Genomic DNA, 15,541 nt, shown 5'->3' on the forward strand with positions numbered 1-15,541 from the left:
AAGGTTAGCCATGGTGTTGTTTTGCGCATTGTCTTTGGGAACGAAGTACCCGATTTCTTTTATCCTGGGGCGGACGGTTAGGCTGACCACCATGGAGATTAGTTGGGATGATCAACGGGTTATTTCAAGCGGAGAGGTGGACGATCCATAAGCATGTATTCGCACGAAAGATGACTGATCTTATTCAATGGATCGGATCTAAAGAGCCGGTTTCATCTGCTTTGATGGCAAAGCCTGTGAGGAGGTGTAGTGGTAGTCACCACAAATAGAAGGAGATGATATTGTATGCGGCTTACTGCTTGTCATACTGCCTGCGGCCTAACCCAACGTCATGCCCATTTCAACAGAGCCCAGAGCCACTCTGAACATGCACAGATGTAGGCGAGTCCCTTTGCAGGGTCATACGAACCTCTTGGTTCTATTCCGCAGCAGTAGCGGACGGTCAGGTAGTGTAGTGCTTGGATAGTAGAGGCACTTTCGAGCCGGAACAAGACTGGTACAGATCAATCTAAAGCTTACCATTATTACCGAGACAGGCCCTGTTGCAATTTCCGAGAGTTACTTGCAGCGTGTATCTGAAAGTATGAAATTGTACGACAATCATGTTTGTCAGCCTTATATAGCCATGAACAAGGGGGAGTGGGGAATATGGAGAACGACAAATTTACTGAATCCCAATTTCCTAGTAAATAGTGATGTTGGTCTTGAGCTCTTTCGTATATCCGGGGGTGGGGGGTGGGGTGGAATTAGGGCTCCAGGGACACGGACGTGGTTTGAGCTGAGAACGCGCCACAAACCCTTGGGGTCTCCAGCCGCAGCTGGAGACGAAGACTCGAGGGAAATGACCACCAATCAACTGCAAAGAACAGTTCAGCTGAGATGCAAAGAGGTCCTCAGCTACTGACATGGAGAACAAAAGATGGTCATTTCTGCCGAGCAGGCAATTTGTAGCGACGGACGGACACCACATGAATGTACAGTACATCAATGATAAGCCCGGCTGATTCCCCTACCTCTTGGTCTTCTGAAAGGAAGAGAAGGTAAATAACTCCTTTGGGAGATCTCAAATGATCTATTAATCTTCACCATTCAAAGAGAGAACACCATGCCCCGGCCCCTCACCCTCACCCCCAAACCCCAACCCGCGCGGAAGCGCCTCATCGTCTGCTGCGACGGCACCTGGCAATCCGCCGTCTCCGGCCAAGCGAGCATCCCCTCAAACGTGACCCGGCTCTGCCGCGCCATCGACAGCGTGGGGATCGACCCGCACGACCACCAGCCCTGGCAGCAGATCGTCTGGTACGACTCCGGGGTGGGCACCAACACCACGGCGGCGGGCCCGCTGCGCAACTTCGTCGAGGGCGCCCTGGGCCACGGGCTGGAGGGCAACATCGTCGAGGCCTACCACTTCTGCGCCCTGAACTGGAACCCGGGCGACCAGATCCTGTGCTTTGGGTTCTCGCGCGGCGCCTACACCGCGCGCGCCATCGCCGGCCTCATCTCGGACATCGGCATCTGCCCGCCGCACCAGATCGCGAATTTCCCGGCGCTGTGGAAGGTGTATAAGAAGACGCCGGCCGGGGAGCGGTTCTATGGCAGTGATGCCTATTATGAGTTTTTCCGGGGGCGCCAATCCTCCTTCGGCGGAGAAGAGGGGGAGGAGAATGGGGCAGAAGAAGAAGCGGGTTCTTGGGAGTCAGCCGCAGAATGGGCATCGACCCCCGAGTCACGGCAGGTGCAAGTGGTTGGGGTCTTCGATACCGTCGGAAATCTGGGCTTTCCAGAGCTGTTCGGCCATGAGCTCCCTGCCTGGCTGACCTGGACTGATAAGCCTGAATGGCACAATGTCGGTCTTTCGCCGGGTAAGCGACCGCTCCCGACTGCCGTTGGCTCAAATTAAGTTTATACTGAACCCCGAACCCAGATATCAAAAATGCATTCCAGGCGCTGGCTTTGGACGAGCACCGCCGACTATTCCGGCCGGCCATGTTCTTCGTCCCAATCCCAAAGGATATCCCAGAAAGCCAATCCCGAGCGATCAAGCAGCAGGCACGGGACACCACCCGCCAGTGGCTCGAACTCGTAAGAAGCGGCACTGCCAGCGTCGAGGAGCTACACGCAGCCGAGAAACGACGCAACGCGGCTGCCCGCGAGCTTTTGGCATGGGAGGACAGTCAAAAGGAGCCGTCCCAGCTGACGCAGGTCTGGTTTCCGGGGTTCCACATCCACATCGGGGGCGGATCCAGCCAGACCCTCAAGAACAAGGGCAACATGGAAGAGATGTCCCATATCGTCCTCGCCTGGATGCTGGACCAGATCCAGGGGTACGTCTCTCTCGACCGCGAGCTCCTCCAGCTCGAGGAAAAGACCCGAGAGGATCGTCTGCGGCGGATCAACGAGGCGCTGGAGGCGTACCAGAAGAAAGAGCGTCGCCGGCAGTCCGAGTCCTGGGCCCAGTGGCTGTGGCGCACGGGGCAGGGTCTGATTGCCGCCATGCAACACCCGCTCACCCCGTCAAGCGATGCTCCCCCGGCCTATCGCCAGATCCGTCAGTACGGCTGGGCCACCGGCGACTTGCCCGACAGCTTCGACTTCACCTACCGCCTGAACGGGTCGCTGGCACGCAGGCCGCGTCGCTATTTTCGGGATGTCCGCACGAATGACATTCTCGGGCATACTTGCGAGTACATCCATCCCACGGTGGGGTTTCGACTGAAGCACGTGCCTGGATATCGTCCGGCTGGGCTGCGTGATGGCCAGTATGCTCGTCAGCTTAGGGCTGACGGCCAGGGCTATGAGTATTGCTTCAGGTACCCCGGTGAGAAGGATGAAGAGGTCTTGCCGGAGTGGGAGATGGCTAGAGATGAGCTCTCCTGGGAACGGTGGGTCGTCAAGGGAAAGGAGGCGTTGGCGTATGTGGATAGCTTACTCTATTGACCTGATTGTTAATCGTATGCGAGCGAGTGGGTGGGCCCACTGGTATGCGTGCTTACATCACTTCCAGCTTCTGCATAAAGCGGCCTGCTTGTATAGGTGTCTATTGGGGTGTTCAGCATAATAATATACCTTGGAACCTGCCGAGTACCCTGGGAAGATCTCGGAGATCAGGTAGTAGTTATCACAACACAAATAGCCCTAGCCTCACCACATTCAGACCTCATTCGTCTGAAAGATTTCTAAGATCGCGGCCGCCATATATAAGTCTGGTCCTCCTCTCGCTTTCCCTTATTACGATTCGTATGTGTTCTAAACATAGTACTGATTTGAAAATAACCCGTATATAAATTAAAGTTCTAAAGAAACAAGCACATACGACCATAGGGTGTGGAAAACAGGGCTTCCCGTCCGCTCAGCCGTACTTAAGCCACACGCCGGGAGGTTAGTAGTTGGGTGGGTGACCACCAGCGAATCCCTTCTGTTGTATGTTTTTGCTTCTTGCTTTCTATTATCACACCCTGTTCATGATTAAAGCAGCTCCGCTGCTTGACCTTCAAAGAATATTGGTCTCAAAGCAACGCCAAGAGTGTGCCGATACTTCCCAACTCCGACATGGTAGATTGAATGCAACATCTTGGCTTTGCAGTGCAGGTCCCACTGGTCACTGCGGCGAACTCCTTCAATGAAGACTATCAGTGTAAAGTAAAGCAGTATCGAAATGAGCTCTAGCTCTAGCTTTTCATGGCGTCCTTCCACCTTATTCACTCGCCTGACTTCGTGTTAGACAGTTCCACTGATTTAATGTACCTCACCAAACACCCAATGCCGAGGATATGTCCCAAAGCCCGCACCTCACTGTCTTGACGGGGCTCTGTGACACCATCCCAATTGTTGTAGATAATCCCTATCGCCGGACATAAGACCTCTTCCCCTTCAAATAAAACAGGATGCAAGAGTGTCAGGCACCAAATGCGCGGCAGCAGAGTATCTACTTTGATTCAGGTCCAGACTCGAGTTGGCGAAGCTGGGATCGGCGGTTGGTGGGTTAGTGGTTGGGGGCTCCACAGCCGCCAAGTCTAACTGGAAGGGCCAGGCACAAAGATGCTGTGATATCGAGGTGCCATCTAACGTGGGATCCGGAAGTGGATCTGTGAGATCCATCACGGTTGAGTGTGATTACACTGCCAAGTCATTAGATTCATACATTTAGACTGCCGTTTTTGGAGACCTCTTTCGGGCAAGGGGGGGGCGGCGGCGCTTGATCAGAAGGTGTTCACTTACTCGAGCCAGGGGAACTCGTTGATCAAGGAACAGTCGAGCGGATCCTCCCTGATCGATGAAAAGAAAACCCCCTTGGCGATCCGCAGGATATCGGAGCTGAGGACCTTTCCCGTCAGGGGCCCGAGATGAATCATATTATCCAGGCATTGCACCGCCTGCTCGACCACCGCAAAGGTTTATTTCGCATACGCGATCGCGGTGGCCGGGTCAAGCACCTGGTACAGCAGCGTGATGCAGGCGGCCACCAAATAGCTGGCGAGGGATTTGTCGGAGCGGGCGTCTGGCTGTCGCGTACCCAGGCTCTCCTGGGCGAAGCGGATGATGTTGCAGGCCGAGCTCATCGAGATGTCGATCGACTCTTGCAATCGGATGACCCCCGGCGCATGCTGCTGGGCCTCGCGGTTCAAGTCGAAGAAGGTGGTGAACACGACCATTGGCCGGTGGATGAGCATGCGCATCGTGTGGTAGAGCAGCCCCAGGTGCAGGCGTTGGATCTCCTGCCACCCTTCGCCGACGGAGGAGTCCTCATCTAGGAAGTTCAGGTAGTCGATAACTTCTCCGCCATGGCGAGGAGACGCGCGTCGAGCTCTTGCATGTTGCTCTCCACCAAGTACTGTTCCGCCGCGCACAGCGTGCCCAGCGGGAAGATGCGGGTCAAGATCCCATCGACTAGTTTGCCGATTTCCGCGAGCACGCGCACGAAGGCACTCCGATCGATGGCAAGTTGTGAGGAGATCGTGCACTGGGCAGGGAACCGCGGCCTTGCTGCGGTCATTGTGTGTACCGATGACGTTCCGGTCAACGGGTGGAGCTTGAAGCTCCTAGCCGCCCATGGCAAGCGAGGCGTAGCAATTCGATACAGTGGCGGACGTGGTGAGGGAATGCCATATGCGGGAGTCCCTCATCGCTGGTGAGATTCTGGCCACGGGCCGCTAAATCATACAAGGCCCAGTAGCCCTGTCGAATGCCATTCTAGTTACCTCAATGACTGTCAGTTACTTGCCTGCGCACATCTAGAGACTCAATCCCAAGAGCGCCATACCAGGCAGTGCAAATGGTGAAAAACAGCCAGCGCTGACCGGTGGCTGGTAAGGGTCGGATGCTCGAAAAAGCCTTTACGCTTAGGGAACAGTATCTCCCATACCTCGTTGGTCAGGGGGAATTGTTCATCCTGGAAGGTGCTGAACACATATGGAGTGGTGGCCACAAATGCAGGAAAATGAGGCAGTGCTTATATCGCTGGTGCAGGAGAGCTCACAAGGAATCGAGGGAGGTGCTTGGTATACTCCAGCAGCGAAGCCGGTCAGAAACGACACTATTACCAGCGAGGAGGTGTACAGAGTTCGGCGCGTGTTCGCCCCCCACCGTCCCTTGGTCTGGACAGCATCGTGCTCGCCTATCAAACCGTACTCGGGAGATAGCGTCATGGTTCTGTTTGGTTGGAGATGGGGAGGGAGATGAGGGGCATTTGACTCCACTTTATAGGCCGTTCGTTCTGTGGCATGATCCTCAAAGTTGAAGCTTTAATGATCTGCAGGAGCATTTAGCCCCCAAATAGGCTGCAGCTGCTCCCGTCTTGTCCAAGCTCAACCTCGTTCTATAGCCCGCAGCTATATCTATGTGAGAGAAATACCCATCACATTCCCTCATGGAGACAAAAACATAGCCAAGGTTGGACTGTGGTGGGGTGATTGGGTGGTTGTGTTATCACTGGTCTATACTATGCCCTTCCAGCTTTTTCCTTACATTTTCACTTTATGCAACAAAATTCTAACTCGACAGACTATAGGTGCTCAGGGCATTTCCGTCCCTGCTTCCTTGTGCCTGGAGTAAGTGTTCTCATTCCGCTATCTTCCTTCTACTAGTTAATGTTTGCTCATCGAAGCACCTTTGTACAGATACGCAACCTGGGTTGGGGCTGCATGTATGGGTGGGCCCCTCTGATTCCGTCCCAACCTTTCTTAAAGCTCTGATTATTACACGGTAGCTATCAAGTTTTCAATTCTGCTATCGTACCGAAGGGTCTTTCGGATTCCCTATGTTATGCACGCCACAGCGGGGGTGGCCGCGGTTGTGTCCGCCTGGGCGCTGGCTTGTGTATGTCATGATCCTTTTATCGACTTGCGTGCTGATCAGCTAAGCTCTTTTTTTCCTTTTTCGCGTGCCGCTAGGCTCTGATTGTTTGCCTCCAGTGCATCCCTTTGCAGGGTTACTGGGATAAATCTATTCCCGCCAAATGTTGGGTCAATAGCCGGGATTATTTTCTGGGCAAGTCTATCCCAGACACGGTCACAGATCTGTGTATACTGGCTATTCCGCTAAAACCGATCTGGGAACTGCACACCAACCGAATGCAGAAATTCGTGCTTACGCTAACTTTTCTCGTGGGTGGGCTGTATGTTGTCATTCCCAGAGTGGTTACTGAATCTGATGAGGGGTTTTGGGGGAGAGGGCAAGGGTGTGCTAAACGCTGACTGCATCGCTAATGTGACCGTCATCTCCATAATCCGGCTTGTGTGCCTGCTGAGAGTCGATCTGAGCTCGGAGGACATTACCTGGAACTTTGTACCGTACCTGATCTGGACGTGTGTCGAGTTGAATGTTGGCACAGTTGCTGGTAAGTCTAGTGACTCCATACCTTCCTCCCCCTCGCTCCTACACTGGCTAAGCTCGGAGGGTGACGTTCACAACCACAAGCGTGTCTCCCCTGCCTGCGACCCTTGTACACATATCTCCGAACCCGGATGGGGTTGCCGAGCGCTTTGTCCAGTCTCCAGGCGGGCGAGAGCAGATCGTGGCCCAGCAGTCGATCGAAATCCGTCGGCAAGGTTCGATGGCGGCTGTTCACGGAGGAAGATGAACACTACGGGGACGGGGTGCCGATGCAAGCGGGGATCAATGTCCAGCAATACTATCTGGTGCAGACTAAGACCGCGTCCCACAATGGTGACGTAGCTTCATCGTGCTAAGGGGCTCGGGCGCGGACTCAGAATAAGCACTAGCTAGAAGACTAGTCAGGGGTCAATCGGGCAATCCTTTGAAGCCATTCCTTTTTCATCTGACGCATGTGGCTCGTGCTTACCCGAGATTGGGGCCTAAGTTACTGTGCATGTATCGAGTTAAGACAGTTAATGTATTGTATGTGCTTCTTTATATAAAGAAAAGGGAGAAGATCTCTTCCTTTCCTGCTCTGTCTTTCCTTCCGCTGCCAAAATCCAAGAATCTCAGAGCAACAACCAATAATATAACCATGACGACCCCTTCCCCAACCACCTATTTCCTACGACGCGATCGATCCGAAGCGGCTCGGTAGGCCTTACCCCAATCATCATATCTTGTTCTTCTTTTTTTTTTTTTTATTTTTTTTTTATTTTTTTTTTTTTGCCCCATGATTTCTTCTCCGCAAACTCTCACAGATTTTTCAGCCTCGACGCGCAACATCTCCTGTGGCAGCTGCACACAGGATATCTCCTGCACCCGGAAATTCCTCGCAAAGATGGAATGGCGATTGCCGACATTGGAGCTGGAACGGGGTTAGAGAACCTTCCTTCGTCTTCCCCAACGCTCAATCTCTTCGAAAACCGTGCAAAATCCAGGATCTGGGCCCTTGAACTTGCCCCCAACCTTCCCGCAGACGCTCGCATCGTCGCCTATGACATCGCCGACACGCACTTCCCGGCAAAGGAGTATTGGCCTGCGAATGTGCGCTTCGAGCTGCTCGACTCGCTCAGCCCGACAATCCCGGAAGCCCTAATCGGCCAGTTCGACGTGGTGCATCTGCGCATGTGGGCCTTCATCATCCGGGACAACGATCCGAGTGCGTTGATTCGGCATGCTGCGAGATTGCTGAGTATGTTTATGTTAGTTTTGGAATTAGGCAAACAAGAACAAGAGGAAAAAAAAAAAAAAGAAAAAGAGAAACACATAGGGGAAACTATTTCCGAAGAAGTAGAGAAATAAACACGGAAGAGCAAACAGAACCAGGTGGTTATTTCCAATGGGAAGACGCTAGATTCGGCAGTATCGTGCAGCGTGGTCTTCCTGCTCAGCAATTCCGGGAATTGATGAATCGGCAGACGGTGGTGACCGGGCATGATTTCCGGTGAGATTCTCCTTCTGTTTGATTCTTACTTTTGCTTTTCCGCCCTTCGGTTGTCTCTCTACAAAGCAAGTTATCCGCAAGAAACTTTATTCATCAAGACTGATATGGGAATCTCACAGATGGCTCGACAACCTCGCCCACCACATCCAAACCACTGTCTTAGACGACAAATGCGAGAGATTGGAGGTGATCGAGTGCCGGCAGCAAACGCCCTGGGCGACCCCACAGCTCATTCCCCTCGCCACGGATACTTTCATGTTGGCGTTAGAGAATAGCAGTGCTGTTTTGGATAAGCTGCGGGCGGTGGCGCCTTCGGTGCCGAGTCAGAAGGAGTGGTTGGCCGGTCTGGCGGCATTGCATGAGGATCTCATGCGGAAACAGCCCAGAGATGGAAAAGAAGAAAGAGAGGAGTTTCATTGGCTTCCGGTTAGTTTGTTGGGGCGGAAGATGCGGCAATGATTTCTTGCGAGGTCATTGAATTATTTGTGGAGTGGCATCAAGAAGTGAATACGAGTTCTGTGGGAGAGGCATAAGGCTATTCAAATGAAAATGTTATCAGGAAGACGTCGACGGCATTGAATTGTTGCACGGCGCGAGAGGGCTGAGTACTACTACCACCTGAAATAAAGAGATTTCCAGAGACAGGTGTCCAAGAGTTCTATTTAGTGATCATCATGTGGTCTTAGATCTACTAAACTTATTCAACCTACCTACGTAACTAAAGCTAGAGGCGGCTTTGACGCAGTATGTAAGAGCATGAAGAAGCTAAGGTTTCCGGTCCCAAAAAAGGCTTGGAAGGTAACTACCATTCACAGAAACAAGATGAAGGATATGCAGGAACTCAATGCTTGGAGGTGTGGTTTGACAAGCTATTTCGCTCTGCCGATCTTTACTGCACACATCGAGATACCTCACAAACCACCCCCCGCAGTAGCACGCCCTCCACCTTCGTAGTCAGTCATCTTCTGCAGAGACAACCGGGCCAGCTCTTGAGCGTGTACGCCAACCCTTGCCTCATTTGCAGCGAATGCAAATTGATCCTTCCACTGCCGCCACCTCTCCATGCTCCAGATCTCCGACCGTTCGACGATCTTCTCCCTCTTCAGACACTGTTGACAGACATAGCGCCCCACTTCAGCACGGAGCAGCCACTGCGCACCTGCGATGATCCAACCGGCAAGCCATCGGAACCCTTGATCCTCGCCAAACCCTTGACCCTCGGCATCATTGAGATCAGAGTACCAGGGATGCGAAGGAAGGATGCCCTCCAACGAAGAGAGCCGCCCACAATCGATCAGATCCAGTGCCGACATGCGCGCGATGGCAGACTGGAAGTTCCGCAGTCGGAGATCTATCTCCGTAGGGGGCAGTTGCTTAGCCGCATAAAGGCGGTATAAGTAAGCTGCGAGACAGGTTGGTCAGGATGTTTTCACTTCAAACTCTAGCCGGTAAGAGAAAAAGGAAAATCATCGGAGAGATAACAAGAGAAAGAAGGAATACCCTGTTCTTCGTAATGAGCCACCATCTGCAAGAGTAACCAGTGGCCCCCCATCGGCCATACTTCCAGAGTCGTATACATGTTCTCCTCAACTTTTTTATCGGAGGATGATGCCATAGTAACAATCTTACGTCTTGGTAGATCACGCAGCGCCTCCAGAAACGCGATCAGCCGGTCTTGGCCGACATGGCCGGGCGGGAAGGCCGAGCCTAGTCGGAAAACCCAGTGCATAAACATTTCGATATGTCCTCCGGGGTTCGGGCAGTAGATTCCCAGCTCTCTCTCATCTTTGCCGTCAGGTAATGGTAATTGGCGACGGATCTCGTCGGGCAAGCTATCGGGATGAAAGTGATACGCCCGGTGCAGTTTGTACAATCGCTTCGAGTCGTGTGTGATGCAGGTGTCTATTTCTATTGCAGCCTCTCGAGGGGTAACTTCACCCTCAACAAGTGCAACCAGTTTGTTCTTATAAAAGAGGTCTTCTTCATCATCGTGGGGCTCGAACATGTTGAAGTCAAGCACAGTATCGAATCCGGGGCTCTCGGTGCTCTCTGTAGAAGACGACATTGCGAGGGTGAGGTTGTCGCTTTGGCTTTGTCGAGAAAGGACTTTGAACCGAAACGAAGAGCAGCTGGATGTGGGGTGATGAGGATTATTTTCTAGTTGTGGCGTGGCTTAGACATAGGTAAGCACTAAATTAGTGAATACAGCTTGGTTGCAGTTAGGGCTATCCTTCCCGGTCGGATTTGCCCGTGGCCGAGCCCACGGAACAGGTCCCGGCGTGCACAGGCCTATAAGAAGCGCGACTCTATTCAACATTATCTTGAAGATGAGTCAGATCAAATGACATTGCGGCTGTCTACATTTGTTAAGGAAAATTATTTGAGCTTTGCGTGGGATAGCGCCCCCAAGCTTGGGGCCCTTGGCCCCAGTTTGCCCCTGCCAGTCTCTGATCACTCTGCCCCAATACAAACATCAGAAATCACTTCAGCGATTCATACAGACGAACTCGCTAAGATAAACACAGGAGTATCGTACAGTCAAAGTCTAGCCTGTCTGATATAGACGCTGCAACAGCTCCAGTAGAATATGATCTTTTCTCGCGTAGCTAATTCCGGAACGCATAACAAGCAGTATGTGTTTCTATTGGCGAACTAAGCTGCTTGTGTCAGTAGTGCTGATGTAGGTATCAAAGACATCATGTCTCACTTGCTAGTTGCATTTCAGTAGGCATGCATCGAGGAGTCCAGTATAATTTCAATCTAATGTTGGTCAGTAGCTCTCTGCCACGAGGACAACGCCCTATAAAGCCAGAAATATTCTTTCTCTGAACGACCTTGTTCCATGCACTATCAGACAGACCAGCTCCCCTTCTTAATCCTCCATTCCCTCACTACACACATTTGTTTATATGGATACGAGGAAAGCACTGACGTTCTCAACTTCTTGGAGGCACGTGCCGTAAGTTTTGATGAAATTGTCTAATTCCCTGGTTCCTCTCCTTACCTGTTCAGCTTCACACACCCCTCCCAAATGCCTCACCCCGCCCCATAGAAAATAATGCCTGACGTGAGATTATGGTAGGGTACTATCACCTGCGCACCCAAGACCAACAAGAGTACGGTCAAAAGCTTCAAGATAGCCGCCTCCACCGCCGAGGCTCAAGCCAAGTCCGGGGGCTTCGGTACGACCACCAAGAGCGGCTACCCGCATAAGTACCAGAACTTCAACGCCCTGACCTGGGGCGTCCATGAGTGTGACGACCAACCGAAGAACAGTGACAGCAAGCTGCTGGAGTATCCGGTCTATTGGATCGGAGCCTCGCGGAAGGCGTGGTCCAAGGACGAGAAGAAGAAAGCCATGGGAACCAACTGGGAGACCCCGATGCGAGTCGTATACATGGAAGGGAGTAACGAGGAACTGATCTACTGCGGTGTGATGATACATGAGACTGTGGAATCGAGCCTCTCGGGCACGGATGCGTTTGTCGTGTGTTCCTGAGGGGGCCCCTCCCGCCGGGCTCTCTTTACCCCTGAGACTGGGATTTGTTTTCTTTTCTTTTCTTTTTTTTTTTTCTCTCTCCCTCCCCTGTTATGAGATATGGTGATTCTGGTCGGAGAGTACCGATAGGACGTGTCTTTCGAGTATGAAACTGATATCTAGTGGCTGGTAATATGAGGTTCTTATGCTGTGTTTTGAAGTCGATGACCTATAATTGAGCTACATCTCATTTCCCCCAGGCCAAGAAGGACGAAAATATATGTACAAATCCGGAATTCTCTAGCCTTTACAGAGAAATCCAAAATACATTGTATGTCGCAGCAACATAAAGAAAGCACGTACTTGGCGAAGAGTCAATATATACCATAAGATTAGGGTGAAACAAATAAAACAAATAAGAAAACTTTGAGCTGTTCACGTGGTATCAATATATTGCTGGAATACCAATAACAATTAAAAAATGCACAAAGATGCCATTAGGAGGGCCCTACCACTTGGTTGGAGCCTTGCACACTCACAAATTGACCATATGATTGACCATCGGGTGGGTTAGAATGTCTGACCTAGAATCGGAGATTAGCATGGATTTCGGGTTTAACTGCGATCGTCGCCACTTTGTCTCAGACCGCGCAGCCGACGCCCCGCAGGACCCGACCTGCACTTCCTTTTCATTGGCCGTGTCATACACCTGCATGATGTCTAACTCAAAAGAGAAATAACCTTCCTCAGGGTTCAGGGCGCTTCCATGGATGCATACGAGGTAGAAGAACCAACCTTGTTAATACTTGGATAGAAGATTAGGACGCTCGGCCAGGGTTGCTTAAATACCGGCAGATGGCGCTCCGCATGAGTGTCGGCCCTCATGTTCAAATACACAGTCTCGAAACTGCGAATCTTGCCAGGACTTCAATCAAAGTACTTTCCTGTTCCCAAAATGACGAAAACTCTCGCATTCGGCGACCAGCAGGTCCCAGTTCCGGGATTCGGCGCCATGGGCCTCAATCACGGCATGGGAACAGATCTCGATGCTACCCAGTCCGAGGCTGTTCTTCTGAAAGCTATTGAGCTCGGATGCACCTTCTGGGATACTGCGGTAAGTCTAGGTTTCGAAAAACGCCCAGGGCCTGTCTTCTCTAATGGCCTTGCACGAGACAGGTTGCCTACAAGGCCGGCGAGAACGAGAAGCTGCTGGGGGACTTCATCAAGAAGCACAATGTTCGCGATAAGCTCTTTGGTGGGTCAAGTTAAACCCTTTCTCTCTCCCTCTCTCTCTTTTCTTTTTCTCGAAGCACCCTAAGCTCACATCATAGTTTGGTGTAGTTGCCTCGAAATGTGGCTTCGAAGTCTTCGGACCCGAGCGCAAAGTCACCAACTCGGCCGCTCACATCAAGGAATACCTTGAGGGCACCATTGAGAGACTTGGTTTCACACCAGATCTCTACTATCTTCATCGAATCGATCCCAGTATGTCCCAGACAACCAGCCGACCGTGGAGCCGTGATGTTGAAATCTATGCTGACCGAGACTTTGCTGTGGAAAGACACCCCTCTTGAGGAGTCCATCGGCGCCCTCGATGAACTCCGCCGAAGTGGCAAGACCAAGTACATCGGTCTGTCGGAATGCTCTGCTGCAACCTTGCGCAAGGCCCACGCCAGTTCGTCTACCCGCAGTCAGCTTCATCCCTTAATGCTCAGCGCTAATATTCTCTTTTCTCTAGTCGCCAAGATCGACGCGGTCCAAGCGGAGTACTCTGCGTTTGAGACGGTGCACGAGACGAGTGGCCTGATTGACACGGCCAAGGAGCTGGGGATTGCCTTTGTAGCCTTCAGCCCGCTGGGACACGGCTGGCTCGTGGACAACTTTGACTACAAGTCTCCTGATGACTTTGCCGCGGATGATTTCCGACGCACCGGTATGTTCACCCACACTGTCTACAAATCCACGCACATCCCCCTCCCCCACCTTTCCCTGGCGCGCAAGGGAAGCTGACTTACCGACAAAAAAAATCTAGTCCCGAAGTTCCAAGGCGAAAACTTCTACAAAAACAAAGCTATCGTCGATGAGATCAAGAAACTGGCAACTCGGAAGGGTTGCTCGGTCGCGCAGATCGCGCTGGCGTGGGTGGCTGCGCAAGGGCTCATCACCATTCCGGGAACAACCAAGCCCTCGCGGTTAGAGGAGAATTGGGAATCGCGCAATGTCGAATTGACACAGGAGGAGCTCACCGAGATGAGACGGCTTGTGGATAACTCCAAGCCGAGTGGAGAGCGCTTCAACGAACTGTTTGGATCGTTGTGTGGTCATTAAGGCATCAAGCACATCCAGCTGACGGCAGGCTATTTTGGCGGAGGCTGGCCTGACTGGGATTGTGTCCTGGAACTGAGCCCGGAATTCCGCTCAATGCTTGAGATTAGACGTATGGAATGGAGATATATGCTTACATTAAGGAGCTCAGCTACTGTGGTGTATAAATGTATTGATCTCCTTGGGCTGGCTTGCATGCCGACACGAGCGGAACTCAACAACTGTGTAAGCTTAGCAGTAAGCATGGCTCTGCACGGTTCACGTGTACTTTCGCAAGAGAACCGGGAGATCTTGAAACCGATAGATCGTCGTCTCGATAGCAGCGACTTTGATTACAATTTTGCGGGAATAGCCCGCACTGGGCTTCGTGGTGTGTTGTACCTATGACGACATTGGGGACGCCAGATGAAGGTGACAGTTTTATGGACGAGACTAGAGGTTGACGGAACAACAGCGAAAGGATGGCCCGAGTCCCATAGATCACCACCCACAATCATGTCCCAAGGTTTAAGACTCTCCATCGTTACTTTACCGGGATTTAAAGCCGCAAGCAGGATGTAAGAGATTAGTGAAACCTAATTCGAGCTGTGTATGTTACGCTACTCAAAGGCTGAGGGGGGTCTGTGTACAGCAATCCGTCTTGAAGTCTTTCAGTTCACCGGGCTAGAATGGTGTGAAGGCAGATAGAATCTTTAACTTTGTGCGACATGAAAAAGCGGCTCCTCATTGCGACGTGCTCTCCAGGCGTTGGTCGAGTGAAAGATTTCCCAGCAGCCCCGGAGCACCCATTCCCAGGAGCGAGAGAACGGCTCAGTGATCTCCCACCCGCTGGGATCCCACGGGTCGCTCCAGATGATGATCCCCGAATACTCCCCGTGCACGCTGCCAAGCCCTTTCATAGCCAGGCAAAGCTTGCTTTCGTCGTACGACTCTCCGGCCAGAATCAGATTGTCGCGCATCGCGGGGTGGGGAAGCAGGTCAAGCCACGGATGATGGACAACGGTGCGCTGCACGAGAGTAGGTTGAAGACTGGCGGGAAGCGCCTGCTCCATCTCGTGTGGCCATGGTCCCGGTAAGTTGAAGAACGAGATGGCATCATCGTCCATGTGCTCTGAGGTCAGACCAAGAATCTGCATAGTCTGCAGCTGGCCTCTAGTGAAATTAAACTGTATCAGGTGGAGCAACATATCGGAACGCGGGTCTCCAGATGGATGCTGCTCGCGCGCCACCGCTTCGATGCGCTGCAGCACGCTCTCTGGTCGGCTGATGTCGAGGTCGAGACCGTGGATGCTCTCGACCTTTCTCAGAGTAGCTAGCGCTCTACTCCTCTCATCATCTGGCTGCGTACGTATGGTTCGTTCAGGGTAAGGGGTCCACGGAGACGTCACTGGGGCGCAATCCTGCACCGCAGCAGAGGA

The 15,541-nt window shown here is 52.3% G+C and overlaps 8 protein-coding genes across 8 annotated transcripts, besides 2 other annotated features; 5 read left to right on the forward strand and 3 right to left on the reverse strand.

The window, feature by feature from the left end:
• Positions 1-1,105: 1,105 nt before the first annotated feature.
• BO82DRAFT_327629 (T6SS phospholipase effector Tle1-like catalytic domain-containing protein) lies at positions 1,106-2,937 on the forward strand (the record flags this gene model as incomplete). The annotated part of the gene is made up of 2 exons (XM_025632975.1): positions 1,106-1,862; positions 1,925-2,937. 2 exons carry the CDS (start codon positions 1,106-1,108, stop codon positions 2,935-2,937), a joined length of 1,770 nt encoding a protein of 589 aa, XP_025495416.1.
• Positions 2,938-3,305: 368 nt separating this feature from the next.
• Positions 3,306-3,378: a sequence feature (Protein overlapping with rRNA (BO82DRAFT_275514, PYH85217.1) was converted to a misc_feature.).
• Positions 3,379-3,405: 27 nt separating this feature from the next.
• Positions 3,406-3,623: a sequence feature (Protein overlapping with rRNA (BO82DRAFT_275514, PYH85217.1) was converted to a misc_feature.).
• A 771-nt stretch (positions 3,624-4,394) lies between these two features.
• Positions 4,395-4,993, reverse strand: BO82DRAFT_423911 (fungal specific transcription factor domain-containing protein; the record flags this gene model as incomplete). The annotated part of the gene is made up of 2 exons (XM_025640271.1): positions 4,395-4,747; positions 4,795-4,993. The coding sequence occupies 2 exons, from the start codon at positions 4,991-4,993 to the stop codon at positions 4,395-4,397; spliced, it is 552 nt and encodes a 183-aa protein (XP_025495418.1).
• A 1,202-nt stretch (positions 4,994-6,195) lies between these two features.
• Positions 6,196-6,941, forward strand: BO82DRAFT_248742 (uncharacterized protein; the record flags this gene model as incomplete). Its single annotated transcript, XM_025630856.1, has 4 exons — positions 6,196-6,315; positions 6,390-6,617; positions 6,676-6,835; positions 6,916-6,941. Coding segments are annotated over 4 exons (534 nt in total), but the record flags the coding sequence as incomplete, so codon positions are not given.
• Positions 6,942-7,644: 703 nt separating this feature from the next.
• Positions 7,645-8,324, forward strand: BO82DRAFT_275403 (class I SAM-dependent methyltransferase; the record flags this gene model as incomplete). Its single annotated transcript, XM_025631114.1, has 3 exons — positions 7,645-7,751; positions 7,815-8,068; positions 8,197-8,324. Coding segments are annotated over 3 exons (489 nt in total), but the record flags the coding sequence as incomplete, so codon positions are not given.
• Positions 8,325-9,092: 768 nt separating this feature from the next.
• On the reverse strand, positions 9,093-10,433 carry BO82DRAFT_351101 (uncharacterized protein). Its single transcript, XM_025634328.1, has 2 exons — positions 9,821-10,433; positions 9,093-9,722 (listed from the first exon to the last, which is right to left on the reverse strand). Exons 1-2 carry the CDS (start codon positions 10,383-10,385, stop codon positions 9,232-9,234), a joined length of 1,056 nt encoding a protein of 351 aa, XP_025495421.1. The 5' UTR covers positions 10,386-10,433; the 3' UTR covers positions 9,093-9,231.
• Positions 10,434-11,162: 729 nt separating this feature from the next.
• On the forward strand, positions 11,163-11,819 carry BO82DRAFT_398656 (uncharacterized protein; the record flags this gene model as incomplete). The annotated part of the gene is made up of 2 exons (XM_025639041.1): positions 11,163-11,279; positions 11,403-11,819. 2 exons carry the CDS (start codon positions 11,163-11,165, stop codon positions 11,817-11,819), a joined length of 534 nt encoding a protein of 177 aa, XP_025495422.1.
• An 874-nt stretch (positions 11,820-12,693) lies between these two features.
• BO82DRAFT_302387 (aldo/keto reductase) lies at positions 12,694-14,126 on the forward strand (the record flags this gene model as incomplete). The annotated part of the gene is made up of 6 exons (XM_025632120.1): positions 12,694-12,912; positions 12,975-13,053; positions 13,140-13,283; positions 13,360-13,473; positions 13,537-13,731; positions 13,831-14,126. Exons 1-6 carry the CDS (start codon positions 12,754-12,756, stop codon positions 14,124-14,126), a joined length of 987 nt encoding a protein of 328 aa, XP_025495423.1. The 5' UTR covers positions 12,694-12,753.
• A 689-nt stretch (positions 14,127-14,815) lies between these two features.
• Positions 14,816-15,385, reverse strand: BO82DRAFT_275506 (DUF3425 domain-containing protein; the record flags this gene model as incomplete). Its single annotated transcript, XM_025631118.1, has 1 exon — positions 14,816-15,385. A coding segment is annotated over one exon (570 nt), but the record flags the coding sequence as incomplete, so codon positions are not given.
• Between the last annotated feature and the right edge of the window lie 156 nt (positions 15,386-15,541).

Source organism: Aspergillus uvarum (genome assembly GCF_003184745.1).
Source record: "Aspergillus uvarum CBS 121591 unplaced genomic scaffold BO82scaffold_7, whole genome shotgun sequence".
Classification (NCBI taxonomy): Eukaryota; Fungi; Ascomycota; class Eurotiomycetes; order Eurotiales; family Aspergillaceae; genus Aspergillus; species Aspergillus uvarum.

Excerpts from the sequence above, each read along its gene's own strand:
- BO82DRAFT_351101 (XM_025634328.1), bottom strand. The coding sequence starts at position 10,385 with ATGTCGTCTTCTACAGAGAGCACCGAGAGCCCCGGATTCGATACTGTG. Across the intron at positions 9,723-9,820 it reads GGCTCATTACGAAGAACAGG|CTTACTTATACCGCCTTTAT; the intron begins GTATTCCTTCTT and ends CCTGTCTCGCAG.